Here is a 20,170-nt window from a genome sequence, read left to right as displayed (position 1 = left end):
GCATTTAAATTCATGTGTCTCGTAATCTTGAATCTTTCCCTCCCTCTTGCAGCGACATCTCTACTCTTCTCTGATGAAGAGGGCGGGGCAACCTGTCACTCACATGAGATCCACCAATAGCAAACCACAAACATCCAATCAATTCCCCACAGACAAAATCAAGCCCCGCCCTTTGTAGAAGAAAAGATGATCGCATCTTCCCTTTCATGCCGACTTTAACTCTTTCCCCACTAGCTTTTTATTTTTAAAGGATTAGTTCACTTCAGAATTAACATTTACTGATAATTTACTCTCTTCCATCGTCATCCAAGATGTTCATGTCTTTCTTTCTTCAGTGGAAAAGAAATGAAAATTTTTGAGGAAAACATTCCAGGATTTTTCTCCATATAGTGGACTTCACTGGGGTTCAACGGGTTGAAGGTCCAAATGTCAGTTTCAGTGCAGCTTCAAAGAGCTCTACATGATCCCAGACGAGGAATAAGAGTCTTATCTAGAGAAACCATCGGCCATTTTCTAAAAAAAATAAACATTATATACTTTTTAACCACAAATGCTCATCTTGCACTGCTCTGTGATGCTCCACGCGTGACGTAATCATGTTGGAAAGGTCATGTTGACGTACCGATCCAGTGTTTACAAAGCAAACATGCAAAGACTAAGTCAAACGGCCTTTACGAAAAAAAGGTAAAACAACAATATCGGATGATTTTGAAGTTGGAGGAGAATATTTCGCCTATGTCACGCGTGACCTTTCCAACATGATTACGTAATGTGTGGCACATCGCAGAGCAGTGCAAGACGAGCATTTGTGGTTAAAAAGTATACAATTTTTATTATTTTTTAGAAAATGACCAATTGTTTTGCTAGACAAGCCCCTTATTCCTCGTCTGGGATCATGTAGAGCTCTTTGAAGCTGCACTGAAAGTGACATTTGGACCTTCAACCCATTGAACCCCAGTGAAGTCCACTATATGGAGAAAAATCCTGGAATGTTTAGATCAAAAATCATGTTTTTGTCAAAGACTTCATCCGAATGGGCTTCAGAACGATGATAAAACACAGATGGAGTAGATCAAGTCCATCAACACTCATCATCGGTTCGACATTTCATTCATTAACAGTAGGCAGATTTCATTTATATGCTGTTTGACGATCGCATTATCTTCTATCCGCTCCTTTCTGGTTTACGCAGATCATCTTCTTCACTTGTTTTTGGATCCAGAGATGCTGTACTATTTCAGAAGATCTGTGACAGCGCCCCCTACTGTATAACAGTGAAAACACCTATTGCCAGATAAACCAATCAATGGCGGGGAAAGAGTTAAAGGAATAGATCACTTAAAGATGAACACTCTGTCATCATTTACTCGCCCTCAAGTCGTCCCAATCAATAAAAATCAATAAGTGCATCGCTCTAGGGCACAAATCCAGTTCAAAAACACTCTTTAACAAGCAGGCCGAAACACTTACCTTTGTATTCCAGATGGAAGCCGGTGTAGCTCACGGATCCGTCGCTGCGGAAGCCAATGTGCATGATGTTGGAGCTGCTTTCAACCTTCTCCGGCAACTTGCTGTCTTGAAATGTGCCGATCAGATGACTGTTGCTGTGAGGTCCGTCGTAGATGTACAAGAAGTCATAGTTGGGCTCGATGCTAAAACTGAGAGAAAACACATACAGTACAGGATCAAAACACAATTTACAGAGAGATCGATTTACTTTTTTCTAGCCAATTTACTCCTCCAAAAGGATTAGTTCAACCACTAATGGAAATTCTGTCAACTTGTCATTGCAAATCATTGCAGACAAAGAGGACGATAAAGAAAAAGCTCCAGAAAAGTGAGACTTCAGAAGACAATATGAGAAGGAATATAACTCACAAGTAGGAATGCTATGAAAATTTTGGCCGATACCGATAACCGATAATTCTTTAAAACCGATATATTGGCCGATAAATCCAAATCTTTATATAATTTTCAAGAGCCTGATTACAAAAACAAAAGTCTCAGGCACACGATTATAATGATGTTATATTATATCATTTATACAACAGTTCTTTCTTGGTTCTCGAATCTGATTGGCTGAGAGCCGTGTGATAAGAAGCACTCTTACCTTTTCACCGTTTGTATCGCTCCGCTTGAAGCGACTGTCATGGTGGCCGAGCAAATCCACCATATTTTTTTTACAAATACTACAAGTGGAAACCACAAACTGTAGTTTTAAGAGTTTTTCAGGCGAGAACGTAGTTGTTTAGACTGAAATATGTGACTCATATTTAATTATTGAGCCTATTTTACAATTTGTTTTCAGAGATGTTAGCTCCAGGCCATCAGCGGCCATTCAGTGCTCGATTACCCACCGAGAACAGCTTCATCTCGGCCAGTGCTTCAGGGATTTGCTGCTTGCGCTTATAGTGGTTAAACATGAGATATAATTAATTTTGGGTACATAAAATGTGCAATCTTTGGTCTTTTTAATCTATTACTTGCTCCTGAGCAAATAAAATTGGACTATGTTAAATTTAATAATTTAATATTAAAGCTATATTTAACTTACATCCTGTAGAGCACTGCTTTTGTATATATGTACAATATGTTGTATTTGGTATTGAGAAAGGGTCCATTAATGCGTAATATGGATTGAGTGAAAGTAGGGCTGCACAAATAATTGGATGATTAGAAAAAAAACATTGATTTGAAACATTGATTATTTTTTTATGTGCAGCTTGTCAATGAAGTATGGCTCCAAATGCTAATCCATCTGAAAGCACTGCGAGTTTGAGTCGCTTATAATGTGCATTTGAAAAAGCAACAAACATCTTTCCAGACATGAGAAGCATTTATTAACATCTGGTTCAACAAAAGACAACATTTAATAACGTTTTTACTCCAAACTCACTTCATAACAACAGTTGAGCGTCCTTCTGTGAGATGATGTGGCTTCTTACACAGAATAAGGCAGTCGTGTGTTTATTAGTCATGTTTAATCAATCAAAACATTTCAATCTTCTGTTTATTTGGCTACAGGGATAGTATGGGATTTCCTGAAATTACGCATATTCTACTTCGTCAGCAGGACATATTTGCAATTTCTGCAGTGAGAGCGCCTTCTGGCTTTCAGATGGAGAAGCATTTACTACTGATCACAGAGTTGTAAAGCTCTGACAAGCTGCGCATAAAATAACTGCAGCCTTTGCTAAATCGTGTGCGCTAAAATTGCGTTAAATCATGCAGCCCTAAGTGAAAGTTACATTAATACGTCGTTAGATGGTGGCAAACTTTACTAGTTCTAAAGTGATGTTTTAGTTGATTTAGTAACGGAGGCTTGGTCAAACTGTCAACTTGAGATCTGAATCTGTGGCGGAAGGAAGTAGTTCCTCACAAAAGAGGGTTTTGAAGACACTCCGTTGTTGTTTCTTATTTATTTACACACTCGTATCGTCGAACGGTTGTATAAATGCAATATCACACAAGTAGCCATGCGTTATGGCTGTATATCAGCACTGTGATTAACTACAGCTGAATCACAGCCGTGCTGATATGCAGCCATAACGCATGGATACTCATGTGATATTGCTCATGTAATTATATTTTGAGCTGCACATGTTGCACTTTTTGCAGTGACTCCAATTATATTTCAAGCAATTCAAAACCATCAGTGTCTCAGCTGATGGAAATAAATGATCATTTATCGGCTTTAATATATCGGCCAAATTTTCTTATCAGGCCGGTAACAATAACATTAAAAACTAACATATATCGGCCGAGTCATGATGGCCGATATATATCGTGCATCCCTACTCACAAGTCATACAAACCACTCTGATATGGTGTTTTAATGTAAATTTTGGAACTTTAATCTGTCATATGAAAAACAGATGTGTGAAGGTTGTTTACAATTTTTCTTTGTGTGTAGGCACAGAAGAAATAGCAGTTTGAAGTGACATGAGAGTGAGTAAATAATGACAAAACTTTCACTTTTGTGTGTGAACTAGCCCTTTAAATCTCTGTGTAGAAATGTAAAATGCCTATAAAGTGTGTAAAACAGGAAGAGAAAACAAGCAGCATCCTATTGAAAACATGAAAATTTATCAAGTGCTTGTTGACAACATCACAAGCTCCATCCAGTTTTCAGTGTGCGGGCCTGTGATCTTCCTAAAAGACCTTTTAGGTCATCAGAGGCAGAAAATGTTTTGAAGAGCCTTTTCTGTACGTTTCAGGTGGGGAATATTATGAAGTGGAAACATCCGATGTGGGTGGAAAATGCACATAAATGGCACAGCGACGCTTTGGGAAAATGTAGTCAGAAAACATTGCACTTCACATTTAAGTACTGCAATGAGAGCAGGCGGCCGTATTAATGTCATTATGAAGATTTGTTTATTATCCCAAAACTGCACCAACAATATGCCATTAATTTGAGAGGATTTTGTAAATACTGTGATAATGTCACTGTGACTCATCCCATCTATCTGGAGAAATCTTTTCCCAATTACCATGCTGATAAAAACACAATTCCAAGTCATGTGTTAATTTGAAATTAATTGAGTTTTTGGTGCACAGATCACAGTCTGATATCAATATCATATTCTAATTTACAGTCTAAGACGGAAGCAGTTATGGGTCAGTGACGTGACACTCATTTTATATGTTCGGATGTAATAATTTATTCAAAGATGCATTAAAAATGCAAATCACACTGACAATGACTAGAATACATCTCTTCTATGATTCACCTGTTCAAAAATTCAGTTTGATAATTTTGTGGGACAAAGTCAAAGATGTCTAGGTGGTGTATCCATCATCTGATTGTAATGAAGAAAATATATATATAAAAAGTCTTAAAAGACTGAGATTTGTGGGGGGGAAAACTTAAGATTAGACTAAATAATATAAAACTTAAGATCATGAGTTGTGAAAAAATGTACAGTATTGAAGAAGTTATGTTGTAATATGTGACCCTGGACCACAAAACCAGTCATAAGTATGCAACGATACATTGTATGGGTCAAAATTATCGATTTTTCTTTTATGCCAAAAATCATTAGGATATTAAGTAATGATCATGTTCCATGAAGATATTTTGTAAATTTGTAAATATACTGTACTGTAAATACTGTAAATATATCAAAAAATTATTTTTTGTGAGTGGATATGCATTGCTAAGGACTTCATTTGGACAACTTTAAAGATTTTTCTCAATATTTTTTTTTTATTATTATTTATTTTTTTTGCACCCTCAGATTCCAGATTTTCAAATAGTTTTATCTTGGCCACATATTGTCCTATCCTAACTAACCATACATCAATGGAAAGATTATTTATTCAGCTGATGATGTATAAATCTAAATTTCAATTTCAAAAAATTGTCCCTTATGACTGGTTTTGAGGTTCAGGGTCACACATATATATATATATATATATATATATATATATATATATATATATACTGTCAAACCAAAATGACACCTTGAACATTTCATCCATTAATTCAGTTTATTCACTATAGTTTAAAAAAAGTAAATGGCAATAAAATATGACAAGATCTCAGAATTAAACAGTGTCAGAAAAAAATAATCTTCAGGTTAAAGTAGTGAGGTCAAAGTGTCTGAATCATTTTTGGTTCCAGATGTTTATCAGTGTTACTGTATTAGTCCACTGTATGAAGAATTTATGGGTATTAATATGTCACAGTTTACTTTATTTTGCTATCCTCACTTACATAAATGAACTATAGTGTTCTAAACCCACTAGTAAAAATATATAAAAAATATATCAATATATAAAAAATATAAAAAATGTCTGAATAATTTTTGGTTTGACTTTATATATATATATATATATATATATATATATATATATATATATATATATATATATATATATATATATATAATATAAAACATTATTATATAAAACATTACAACTTTTTTTTTAATGTTTTTGAAGTCTCTTCTGCTCACCAAGGCTGCATTTATTTGATTAAAAATACAGTAAAAATCACAAAATATTATTACAATTTAAAATATCTGTTTTCTATGTGAATATATATTAAAATGTAATTTATTCCTGTGATCAAATCTGAATTTATTTGATTAAAAATACAGTAAAAATCACAAAATATTATTACAATTTAAAATATCTGTTTTCTATGTGAGTATATAGTAAAATGTAATTTATTCCTGTGATCAAATCTGAATTTATTTGATTAAAAATACAGTAAAAATCACAAAATATTATTACAATTTAAAATACCTGTTTTCTATGTGAATATATAGTAAAGTGTAATTTATTTCCTGTGATCAAAGCTGAATTTTCAGCATCATTACTCCAGTCTTCAGTGTCACATGATCCTTCAGAAATCATTCTGATATGATGATTTGCTTGCTCAAGAAACATTTATGATTATTATATAATTCACATAGAAAACAACTATTTTAAATTGTAATAATATTTCAGGTTTTTTTAGTGTATTTTTAATGAAATAAACGCAGCCTTGGTGAGAAGAAGAGACTTAATTTAAAAACATTATTTATTTATTTTTTTTGACAGGTACTATATATATATATATATATATATATATATATATATATATATATATATATATATAAATTGAAGAGTCATTCAATTTCCTCTGATTAATTTTACATCAATAATGTATCTTCCAGTTTTCATAATGACATTTAACCCTTCACGTAAAACACAGTTAAGATCTTACCTGATAAAAGCCAAGGAGATGACGTAATCAGGGTGAACCGTGATGAACCAATCACAGTCTTTGCTGTGCGGGTACGGGTGGGGGAAATTCGGCGACAGAATGAATCCAGATGAGCCTGTAATGTTCCCACCACAAGGAGCTGGAAAACACAGATTATGGGCAGTTTTAATAAAGTTTCATCTTTTTTTCCTCCCTATAGTTATTTTATCTCAAAACGGCTAGATGTCATAGGAGTAAATCACTTTGTTGGCAGATATATCATGTAGTGACAAGCTGAGTCATTTTCACATCATTAATATTCATCAGGAAAGCTGATAAGTGCCCTTCCTCCCACTGTTCTTAAGCTCCAGGTCTGGCTTTAAACCGGATTGACCTTTAAAATGTTTAAATGTGACTCAAACTTAAGAAAATAGGTTTTGCAGACTGCCGCTATCCACCAAATAAATGTAGTATCCTAGAAGCGTTTATCATGGGAAGTCTTCACCCCAGTTTCCTAAAACCCAGAAGTATAAGCGCTGACTGGGCAAGCGATCAGAAATTTCCATCAAAGAGATTTATTATTCCAGGCCTTTATAAAGGGTGATTCAAGTCATTTCTGCCAGTTATTTTAGTCATTTCGTCAGAGCTGACAAGTGTGAAATGAGGGGCCGCTCGTATTTTACAGGTCTCTGGCGGCAGTGCTGCAAATTGAATAAATCTCACCGATGCAGGTAGGAGGACTGGGCTGCCAGTAGAATCTGTTGTCCACCTGAATGCAGGTGATCCTGGGCTCGCCTTGCAGGTCGTATCCGGGATCACACGCAAAGGTCACCGTGTCGCCCGGCTCCTTCCCCTCGCCGCTGCGGCTGCCGTTCATGGGCGTCCCCGGATCCCTGCAGGCGGTCGCCACTGAACCTGCGAAACGAGAACAGTGACCAGCTGTGCTCACTTTTCACTTACCGGGATATCTCCGCAGGAGGTAGCATTTCCCGCTCTGAAATGAGGTCACATGGCCTCGGCGCTGTACAATGGCTCACTGGGGGCTCCGTCTAAGCAGAACACTATCTAATGCAGGTGTGAAATACGGCTGAGCTACAGCGGCCTGTTTGACTGGAAAATCACTCGCTAATGGATGCGATTTTTATGCATTTACTCTGAAATGGCTTTTTCTTTCTTCTAACAGAGGATCTATTATTCTGGCCAAGCAGCCCTTTTCAAAAGTTTGGGATCAGTAAGCTGCTTCTTCTTTTCTTTTAAAAAATGAAAAACACTTTTATCCATCAAGGATGCATTAAATTGATTGAAAGTGATAGTCAATACATTTATAATGTTACAAAAGATTTCCACTTCATATAAATGCTGTTTTTTTTTTTTTAAACTTTCAATTCATCAATGAATCCTGATAAATAAAATCTGTCACGGTTTCCACAAAAATCGTAAGCAGCACAACTCATAAATGTTTCTTGAGCAGCAAATCATCATATTAGAATGATTTCTGAAGGATCATGTGACACTGAAGACTGGAGTAATGATGCTGAAAATTCAGCTTTGATAACAGGAATAAATTATATTTTACAATATATTCACATAGAAAACAGATATTTTAAATTTGTAAAAATATTTCACTTTTTTTTTTGTATTTTTTAACAAATAAATGCACCTGTTCTTAAGATCTTGCTTTTAAACTGGATTGACCTTTAAAATGTCTAAATGCGATCCAAACTTAAGAAAATAGGTTTGCAGAAACATAGAAAACAGCTGTTCTGAACTGCAATAATTCACAATTTTTACTGTTTTTTTGACCAAATAAATGCACCTGTTCTTAAGCTCCTATTTTTAACCTGGTTTGACCTTTAAAAATGCCTAAATGTGTCTCAAACGTAAGAAAATAGAAGACTCCTGCTAAATATTCACATAGAAAGCAACTGTTTTGAATTGTAACTATTTCACAATTTTTACTGTATTTTCGATCAAATAAACGCAAGCATTGGTGAGACTTGTTCCAAAAACAACAAATCTTACGACCCCAAACTTTTGAAAAACTTATTTATTCATATGCACCAATGTTATCTCTTAGAAATAAACAGCAACATTTATGTTCATAAGTAAACAAAAAATATTTTTATATATGAAAGAAACAGGGTACAACAGTGAACACTCAAACAAAACGTTTTGAATCAATTTGGGTTTGAAATTATTAAAAAGTATTTTAGTCACGCCATCAAGCCTTACTAAAGATGTTTCGCATATTAGTTTATTAGTGTAGTGTGAAACTGGTTTTTAAAGAAAAGTACTTACTAGAGAAGTCGATGGCAAATCCAGATTTGCTAATGTAGAAGTCTGTCTCAAACTGGATGGTGACGATGTTGAGAGTGCTGTGGATGCCGTCCGGTAACAGCGAACCGCTCACTTCCCTCAGAGCCATCTCGTTTTCCGGGTGTCCGTCCCAAACCTTCAGGATATCGTGTGACGCCTCCGTGTCAAACGCCAAGAACTGCAAACTAAAGAAAAAAAAAATTCAATTCACACTGAAATTCTGAAGTAAGAAGTAATCTAATCAAATAAATAATTTGGTAACACTTCTTAACTTCTTAGGTTTCATTAACAAATCGAATAAATACTGCAACAGGTGTATTGATCATTGTTAATGTTAGTTAATGGGATCTTAAGTGTTACCAATAATTAATTATAGCAGACTTTCAATCATTTATTTCCTCAGCAAGCGTGTCCCTCATCAAATAAAGACTAATACAGCACCATAAACAAAGGTCAAAGTCCTCAATCATAATGAAAATAAAATGACATTTAAGTAGGTAGATATACTTCACTTCAGGTCAGAGTCAATTATTATGCAATTTCTTAAATAACCAGGACTCTCGATAGTGATGGGCTCTTACGAAACACACTCCATCAAATCTTTGCAAATCATTTGTTTCGAACCAGACCAAAGTTGGGTTGAATTTTACCAAAGTCATGTGATTTCAGTGTTCATTCACAACATAACGGTATAGAAATTATTCAAAATTCCAATGGTTTGCCACTAGGTGGCGATCTCATGAACCAGTGACCACATATGATTTTTACCTGATCTAGGTTCAATTTTATAAATTTGTTCACAATTAATGACACATTTATGAAGACTGATTAACCAAGCCCTCCATAAAATGAACATAACAAGCCGTACAATTCAATAAAATATCACATATTATAAAGAAGACACTTCATATTTAATGGTATTAGATGATTTATTAATTGCATTTAATTGATTACACCTTCAATAAAACACTTGCAACTGGATTATAAAAGGTTTTTTTTATGCAAGTTCGGGCTGAGTTTTCACTTGCATTTGCACTGTTTTGACCAGTAGGGGTCACCAGCGCGTGGCGTTTTGGAATAGAGAATTATTTTGCGAAGTCTTGCCAATGTAAACATTAAAGCGATTTAAGTGTAAGAAGAAGCGGAAGAGAACTTGCGCTCTGTTTTCCGTTGCGCACACAGAAATCCGTCTCTTCATACAGCGTGAGAATACTGAATTGAGTTCTCTTTCGCATATTCTTGCATTTGAATGAACAAATACACACAAATTTATGTCAAAATGCCCTATAATGAGTATCCATGTAAACACAGTCAGTTTTGTCTGAAGTGAAAGTAAACAGAAATCCGATGTGTAACAGTGAGGGGTGTGATGAGATTAAAATACAAGTTTATTGGATGTTTTGATGTCCACATGTTGTTGTTCAAGAAATTACAGTGTAGCATTTCTATTGTAAAGAAGTGGCCAAATATTAAGTAGATTATGTAGATATTTGAATGAAATGGCCAAGGATTTGATCTGCTGTAAAGTGTAACAACAACAATCGCCAGGCCATTGGCGCCCTCTGCAGGCATTTGTCATAATACATAATGTAAATAAGTTGATTACATTGTATTTTTTAACAGTGTTATTCAATAAAACCATAAAATTACTTAATTTTAATGCTTTATGTAAATCAATTATTATTATTATATATGTATTAAGTAATTTTACTTTTATTACCACAAAAATATTATCTGATTAGTCAATTAATTGTCAAAACTACTCGATTACCAAAATAATCGTTAGTGACAGCTCTAGATTAGTTAAAAGGTTAGTAAATTGCACCTGCATTGTTTTGCATTTTGTGACTTTCAATCAAATAAAATACTATTTTTCCAGTCATATTTTGCCATTGAAGATTCCTTAAATATAGTGTTTCTTAAAATTATCATCTTGTCTTGTTGCGCACCCAACATCATGTATTATCTCATGAGGTAAGTGTGTCGTCACACACCTAGTAACAGTATAATGGATCCGTGCATTCGCTCTTAAAGTGACAGCAGCCTAATAAACCTGCTGCCGTCTGTTTCATTAATGATAATCAAACAACAAGACAAAGAGGAAATCACTCACTGCTCTCGACTGAATATATTTTGTATTTATGTTTGTTCTTATTTGTTCTTATTTTACTAGTGTTTACTTGTATTTAATAATGTTTTTTTCTTTAGCTCGGTCACATTTGCTGTGATATTTTTTGTTAAAACCAAAGGTAAAAGTTCAAAAGTGTTCTTTAAGCTGCTGATTTTTGTTCATGGCATTCAGCTGCAACTAAATGTTTTGTAAAAAGAGACAGATGCTTGATCTCTAAATATCTGACTTCATTTTCTTGCCACTTTGGAATCAAAACTGGGAATTGGAATTGCTAAAATCCAACCCAACATAAAGAGCTTGTGCAAGTTAATAAACAGTCACCTGACAGTGTTGCCGGTGTCCACCTCGATGGTCCATGTGCAACGGAGGTTGTTGTCATATGGGAAGGGGTATCCGGGAGAGAGTATCCGTCCGGATGACTCACCTTTAAAACTTCCCCCACACTCCGCTACAATAGATCAAAACATGAAGTTATTGCGCCGTCAACTCCCACCCACGACGCCGACGTATTCGTTCTGCCATTAATGATGCTCTGCGGAGACTCGGGCCGCTGGAATGTCTGTTGCTGGATCCGACTCGACCACGCCACCCCCTCATCATCCCGACGAGGCCATGCAACAATGGGCTGTAATTATGCATGCACTAGACGGCGCTTTTAACTACATTCCTTGTGCATGTCATTAATTAATGTTAAAACTCTGTCCACGTTATTTATGAGCTCAGTCTTGCATGAAAAGCAGAGGACCGCTGCATATATCACAAAAATAAAGGAAGTATTATCATATTCATTACTGCGGCCCCAATATCTGCACTACTTCGCTCATTAAAGCACTTGTTTCTGTACCGAATTATGGAGCAAACACTGATCTCATGAGCGAACAGATTTCCTTTTGACAAAGAAACTACTGTCATTACAATGGTAACGAACACAGAGACGGCCAAGACAAACACTCCAGAAAATGAAAGCGTGCCCCTGGAGATTATTACGTCTGATATCTTTTCAATGGCCACTTTAGAGCTGGAGTGTGTCATTTTTTCAGGTTTTTGTGTGAATATGAAGAGTTTAATATGCAGAGACAACCACTGATTCCCCTGAAAGCTGTGAACAGTAATTCTGTGGCAATATCAAAACATTGCTTTGTTCGTTCGAGCATCCCGAGTGTACTGCAACACTTTGTTTGAATCAACCAAGAATGTTATTTTGGAGAAACCTGTTAGAAAACCGTTATTCTTACAGTTCTTTTGCAATTCATTTGCCCCCAAACCCAATATGAACAACAGTAAAGGCAAACATCACTAATCACTCATTTAATGAATATTTTTCACCTGGTGAAGAGTAAAAATCCCTTAAAGTGGTCATGAACTGCATTATTTTATTGTTTTATAATGTTTCCTGGGATTCACTTATAATGTTAATATGATTTTTACATCAAAAATAGTCATAATTTAGAAATAAAAAGCATTATAGCCCTCTGATTTGAATGCTCTGTTTGTTGTGAGACTTCAGGATTTTAGCACATGTTTACTATCACAGTAAGGTTTACTAATTATGAAAAGTGCTGATTATAGCATTATATTTCGATCGTGGCATGAAAGGTTGCATTGTAGTCATGAAAGCAGTGATCTTGTCATTGTAAATCAATTTCTGCAAACTAATGAATGCTTTCATCATAACTAACAGTGCAAACATGATGTAAATAAAAAAATTGTTGAGTCCAAGACACTCTCGCTGTTTGATTGACAGCTCCAGCGACTGTAAAGGAGCGTTCTTTCATTGCCTTCTATATATCATTTAATCACATGCAGCACTAATGTCTCTGGGAACCCAGATAGAAATCATGCAAAATCAATCTTGACTAAACATGAGGGCTGGAACAACAGCAGAAAGTGATCTGGACGGTGAACTTGCTTCGTCAGGGAGAAAAGAAAAGAAAAAAAAAACTACCTAAATTAATATTTTATATTTCATTTTATAATTGCATGTGATCTGTTTTGTGAAGAGGGAAAATAGCTGTATAAAAGGGAGGCATTTATCAGCTAGCTTTTGCATGAAATATTTAGTACAGCCTCAATGTGCACCATTTTGATGTCGAAATTCCCAAGGCGCTGTCATAAGAGCAAGTAGATCCCTGAGGCAAGCTTCAAGCATCTGCTCATCGGGATTCTGTCTTCAGAGAGCACGGCTACTTCGTTCTGACTGCTCTATTGTTCATCAATTTCATCATACAAAAGCCAAGAACACGCCGGACTACCATAAATATTTATGACTCTACGAGACCAATCAACTTATCTGAAGTTGTATAGGGCGTTTGGAGAATGGGGCTCTGTTCTGGTGTACTTTGCTGACTACATAGACTACGAGAGTAGTTTAAAGAGCACCTATTATGTTTTTTTTGTTCCATGTTCATCTTTCTTTAGTGTGTAATCTTGCTGTTTGAGCATGAAAAAGCTCAGCAAAGACTCCATTGCAGTCTTGAGGTTCTTCTGGGAACGAATGCGCCACAATATTCCTCATTTACATAATTTATATGCAAAATACAGGGGCGGGGCCTGGCTGAGTTAGTTAGTAGTGTGTTGAAACTGGCGGTTATGGTAAGGGGCGGGACATTTCCCAAAACACCAATCACAACACACTGCTCCAGCTGACCAATCAGAGCACAGTGTGCTTTTCAGAAGGAGGGGCTTCATAGAGACAGGAACTAAACAGAGCCTTACTGACAGACTGGGATGAGAGGAGCTGCAACAATGGAGAATATGAGGCAAATAATGCATGCAAACCTCTTCTAACAGAGCCCAAAAACTAAATCAAGACTTTGTAAAAGCACATAATAGGTCCTCTTTAAGTAAACTGGAACCTTGTAAGTAACCGATTGGAAAGAAAGAAGAAAAAAAGAAATAAAAACAATGTGATTATTGTTTAAATTCCAAAACAACCTTATTTTAAATGGACAAAGCTGACCTGAACAACATGGTTAAAAATGTATGATGTAAAGTTGAGTTGCTGACAAATAACATACTTTTTCAACATTTTTAAGAAATTACTCATGCATGTTTTGAGTGTTATAACTGGTTTGACCTTTTCGCAGTTCAAATGGTCATGCAGTGTGACAAATTACATTTTTAAAGTATAAATAATCCATGTGCTCTTAATTAACTTAGGGTCATGAAAACAGCATGTAGGATAATTAGGAATTTATACAAGAATGAAATAATGTTGGTAGAGTCATGCTAAATGAGTGAAAAACACCTTATACTGGCAACCTGCAAACAATATAGCCAATGTCTTGCTTGTTAAACTATTGCAAGAGCTGTTCATCTAGTAATTGAATGTGATTTGCAGGTTAAGAAGTTTGAGTCTATAATTAAGCATCTGCTGGACAAACCACTTCTGGACAACATCCCGCTCTGGAAAACAGCAAACCAGCATCCAAAACACAACATATGCTGGTCTTTTCAGCATGGTAATTATGAATATTCACTCTGCAAATGAGTATGTACTCAAAAAACATTTTCCCTCATGAGAATTTCTGTTTGCACTGTATGAATCTCAAGGCTACGTGAACAAAAGATTATCTAGTCATTAACAGTGCAAGCTCTTTTCAGCACATTAAACTCAGGATTTGAGCAATGAAGCAGTCTCTGATTAACAATGCAAATGAAACCAGGAACAGCAAAACACAAACACTACCAGTAAACATCTAAACTAGCATTAATTGCTAAGCTAAATGTTTTGTAGTTCTCAATTGACCAAATAAACAGGCGACACACCAAGATTATTTGCATATGTTCACAGTCAAGAAGAAATCAAAAATGCAAACTTCTTACTTTCTGGTGCATAATTTGTGGTTTTTCCTAATTAAAAATGTTTGTCTTCACATTTATTTAATTACTTGCTACAGCTCTGAAATGACTATTGATAACAATTAAACTAATAATAATAAAAATGATAATAATATTTATTATTCTTTAATAAAAATTATATATACAGGTGCTAGGCATATAATTAGAATATCATCAAAAAGTTGATTTATTTCACTAATTCCATTCAAAAAGTGAAACTTGTATATTATATTCATTCATTACACACAGACTGATATATTTCAAATGTTTATTTCTTTTAATTTTGATGATTATAACTGACAACTAAGGAAAATCCCAAATTCAGTATCTCAGAAAATTAGAATATTGTGAAAAGGTTCAATATTGAAGACACCTGGTGCCACACTCTAATCAGCTAATTAACTCAAAACACCTGCAAAGGCCTTTAAATGGTCTCTCAGTCTAGTTCTGTAGGCTACACAATCATGGGGAAGACTGCTGACTTGACAGTTGTCCAAAAGACGACCATTGACACCTTGCACAAGGAGGGCAAGAAACAAAAGGTCATTGCAAAAGAGGCTGGCTGTTCACAGAGCTCTGTGTCCAAGCACATTAATAGAGAGGCGAAGGGAAGGAAAAGATGTGGTAGAAAAAAGTGTACAAGCAATAGGGATAACCGCACCCTGGAGAGGATTGTGAAACAAAACCCATTCAAAAATGTGGAGTCAGAGCTTCAAGAACCACTACGCACAGATGTATGCAAGACATGGGTTTCAGCTGTCGCATTCCTTGTGTCAAGCCACTCTTGAACAACAGACAGCATCAGAAGCGTCTAAAGACAAAAAGGACTGGACTGCTGCTGAGTGGTCCAAAGTTATGTTCTCTGATGAAAGTAAATTTTGCATTTCCTTTGGAAATCAGGGTCCCAGAGTCTGGAGGAAGAGAGGAGAGGCACACAATCCACGTTGCTTGAGGTCCAGTGTAAAGTTTCCACAGTCAGTGATGGTTTGGGGTGCCATGTCATCTGCTGGTGTTGGTCCACTGTGTTTTCTGAGGTCCAAGGTCAACGCAGCCGTATATCAGGAAGTTTTAGAGCACTTCATGCTTCCTGCTGCTGACCAACTTTATGGAGATGCAGATTTCATTTTCCAACAGGACTTGGCACCTGCACACAGTGCCAAAGCTACCAGTACCTGGTTTAAGGACCATGGTATCCCTGTTCTTAATTGGCCAGCAAACTCGCCTGACCTTAACCCCATAGAAAATATATGGGGTATTGTGAAGAGGAAGATGCGATATGCCAGACCCAACAATGCAGAAGAGCTGCAGGCCACTATCAGAGCAACCTGGGCTCTCATAACACCTGAGCAGTGCCACAGACTGATCGACTCCATGCCACGCCACATTGCTGCAGTAATTCAGGCAAAAGGAGCCCAAACTAAGTATTGAGTGCTGTACATGCTCATACTTTTCATGTTCATACTTTTCAGTTGGCCAAGATTTATAAAAATCCTTTCTTTGTATTGGTCTTTAGTAATATTCTAATTTTCTGAGATACTGAATTTGGGATTTTCCTTAGTTGTCAGTTATAATCATCAAAATTAAAAGAAATAAACATTTGAAATATATCAGTCTGTGTGTAATGAATGAATATAATATACAAGTTTCACTTTTTGAATGGAATTAGTGAAATAAATCAACTTTTTGATGATATTCTAATTATATGACCAGCACCTGTATGTATATATATATATATATATATATATATATATATATATATATATATATATATATATATATATATATATATTTTTTTTTTTTTTATTAAGTAAATTAAATGAATATAAAATATTTATAAACATAAGTAAACGATTTGTATAAAAACAATATATATGTATAATAATATAAATACATATTTATAAAAATATTATATATAAAAATATGAAAAATTACATCTATTTAATTACGTGCTACAGCTCTGAAATTACTATTTTTAACAATTACATTAATAATAATAAAAAATAAACATAATATGTATTATTTTTAATAAACAATAAAAATTATATATACATACACATGTATGTATGTTTATATATAATTATATTTTCATTAAATTAAATATAAAATATTTATAAATATAAATATACAAAAACATTACATGCACACACACACTAATATTAATGTTTGTGAAAGAACATTAACCTTGATTAATAAATGCTGCAAAATGCAACTCATACTAATAAATTTAACCTTATTGTAAATCATAACTATGGTTTAATAACAGTTGTCTCTGTACATTATAATGGGATAAATAAAAAAAATTACATTTCTATGAAATATTTTTAAATATAAAATATTTTTTTAAATATAAGTATAAAACATCTATCATAAAATATTTATTAATATTATTTTATAAAAAAAAAAAAAAAATAAAAAAAATCACACGCACAACTCATGCCAATAAACTGAACCTTACTGAAAAGCATAACCACAGATTATTACAGTTGTCTCTGTACATTATAGTGGGATAAAAGAAAGTGTTTACCATCAGAAAAATGACACACCTCAGCTTCAGTCTTGTGTTTACATGATGCAGGTGAACAAAAACAACAATTACACAAACCCTCACACTGCATCGGGATCAGAGTTTGATTGGGTAAGACCTGTAAGATGGTGGAGGACTGAAATCATGCTGTAAACACATCAAACACTGAAACGCGTGACACTGCCGGGGATCAATTATTCACAACAAAACATGCAAGGTGTTTGTAGACACACACACACACACACACACACACGCACACACACACACTAGACACAGCTGCAAGTCCAATTAAGTGGAATCCATGTAAGGATAAATCCTCAGGATTAAGGATGCAAATGGCTGCGTTTGGAACAAAATACTTGCTTACTGTACACTATATACAGTATACTGCATCTACTTCTAAACAGACTGTGAAAGAAAAAGCATTGCTTTTTAAATGCAGTATGTTAGTCTGCTCTTCCGGCCACAGCTGACGTCTCTCCTGCTGCATGTGAAGCGCTGCGCTCATTACCTATGCAGGAGGGGAGCGGGTGGTCCCACGTCCGCCTCTCGCCCGTCATACATCTCAACACGCTGCTGCCATGGAGACTGTAGCCCGGATCACAGCGATACGTGACCACACTACCAGCAAAGTGGCCTTGGTCGCTGACTTTGGATCCAAACTGAGGCACGCCGGGTTCGTCACAGTGAGAGAGTTCAAAACCTGGAGGGGAAAGCGTGTGAAAGAGGAACATCAGTGGGTGTTTCTGAACGCTCCCAGAGGGGGATTTTCCTTTTACGAAGATTCCAAGATTCTCGTTAAATGAAGGTCATGTTAAAACTGTCTTGAAAAAATATTACTGTCTTCATTTATTTTTTAGCTTTTATTCTTTTACTCATCTGAGACCCAGACTTTCAATCTTAAAATTTTAAACTTACCATAAAAAAATTTAGTTTTATGAAACCAAGGCCCGTTCACACCAAGGATGGTAACTATAACTATTCTGTTTCCTCCACTATGTTTAGATGCATTTTGTTCATAGAAATGTGATATTCAGTGCTGTAATTTGATGCGTCTGGCAGAAGTTTCCCATGCATGGTGGGCAGACATGACTAATCGATAATGACATTCATTGTCAATGATTTTCATTATAATTATTATGTTGTAGCCCTATATATATATATATATATATATATATATATATATATATATATATATATATATATATATATATATTAGTGCTGTCAAAAGATTAATCACAATTAATCGCATCCAAAATAAGTTTGTTTTTACATAATATATCTGTGTGTACTGTTTAATTATTATACATATATAAATACACAGACATACATGTTTATATATTTAAGAAAAAAAATGTTATATTTATATGTAAATATAAATTATATAAATATATACAGTATATACATGCAAATATTTCTTAAATATATACATGCATGTCTGTGTATTTATATATGTATAATAATTAAACAGTACACACACATACAGTACAGTCCAAAAGTTTGGAACCACTAAGATTTTTAATGTTTTTAAAAGAAGTTTCGTCTGCTCACCAAGGCTACATTTATTTAATTAAAAATACAGTAAAAACAGTAATATTGTGAAATATTATTACAATTTAAAATAACTGTGTACTATTTAAATATATTTGACAAAGTAATTTATTCCTGTGATCAAAGCTGGATTTTCAGCATCATTACTCCAGTCTTCAGTGTCACATGATCCTTCAGAAATCATTCTAATATGCTGATCTGCTGCTCAAGAAACATTTATGATTATTTTCAATGTTGAAAACAGTTGTGTACTTTTTTTTGTCAGGATTCCTTGATGAATAGAAAGTTCAAAAGAACAGCATTTATCTGAAATACAAAGCTTCTGTAGCATTATACACTACCGTTCAAAAGTTTGGGGTCAGTAGGAATTTTTATTTTTATTTTTTTGAAAAGAAATTAAAGAAATGAATACTTTTATTCAGCAAGGATACATTAAATCAATCAAAAGTGGCAGTAAAGACATTTATAATGTTACAAAAGATTAGATTTCAGATAAACACTGTTCTTTTGAACTTTCTATTCATCAAATAATCCTGAAAAAAATATTGTACACAAATATTTTGTACAATTGTACACATTAAATGTTTCTTGAGCAGCAGATCAGCATATTAGAATGATTTCTGAAGGATCATGTGACACTGAAGACTGGAGTAATGATGCTGAAAATTCAGCTTTGATCACAGGAATAAATTACTTTGTGAAATATATTCAAATAGAAAACAGTTATTTTAAATTGTAATAATATTTCACAATATTACTGTTTTTACTGTATTTTTAATTAAATAAATGTAGCCTTGGTGAGCAGACGAAACTTCTTTTAAAAACATTAAAAATCTTAGTGGTTCCAAACTTTTGGACTGTACTGTATATTATGTAAAAACAAACAAAATTAATATATATATAACTAACTACAAAACTATATATATATATATATATATATATATATATATATATATATATATATATAAAATTTCTTTAGTTAAATTATATATAGTTTTATATAATTTAATTTTAATTGTATTTAGGATACAAAATGCAAGCACTCATTCACAAAGACTCGTTCACACCATGGACAATAACTATAACAATAACGATAAAGATATAATTCTAAAAA

The 20,170-nt window shown here is 34.4% G+C and overlaps 1 protein-coding gene across 1 annotated transcript in view; it reads right to left on the bottom strand.

Annotated features, from left to right (window-relative positions):
• Positions 1–20,170, bottom strand: part of csmd3a (CUB and Sushi multiple domains 3a) — a 343,356-nt gene that overhangs the window by 170,505 nt on the left and 152,681 nt on the right. The window contains 6 exon segments of the mRNA XM_048153480.1: positions 1,471–1,658; positions 6,716–6,854; positions 7,418–7,609; positions 8,993–9,195; positions 11,463–11,589; positions 18,017–18,208. Of these exon segments, the coding sequence (XP_048009437.1) occupies positions 1,471–1,658; positions 6,716–6,854; positions 7,418–7,609; positions 8,993–9,195; positions 11,463–11,589; positions 18,017–18,208 (1,041 nt within the window).

Source organism: Megalobrama amblycephala, linkage group LG13 (assembly GCF_018812025.1).
Source record: "Megalobrama amblycephala isolate DHTTF-2021 linkage group LG13, ASM1881202v1, whole genome shotgun sequence".
Lineage (NCBI taxonomy): Eukaryota > Metazoa > Chordata > Actinopteri > Cypriniformes > Xenocyprididae > Megalobrama > Megalobrama amblycephala.
The sequence above is the reverse complement of the archived record's forward strand: the minus strand, read 5'-3'. Positions and strand labels throughout refer to the sequence as shown.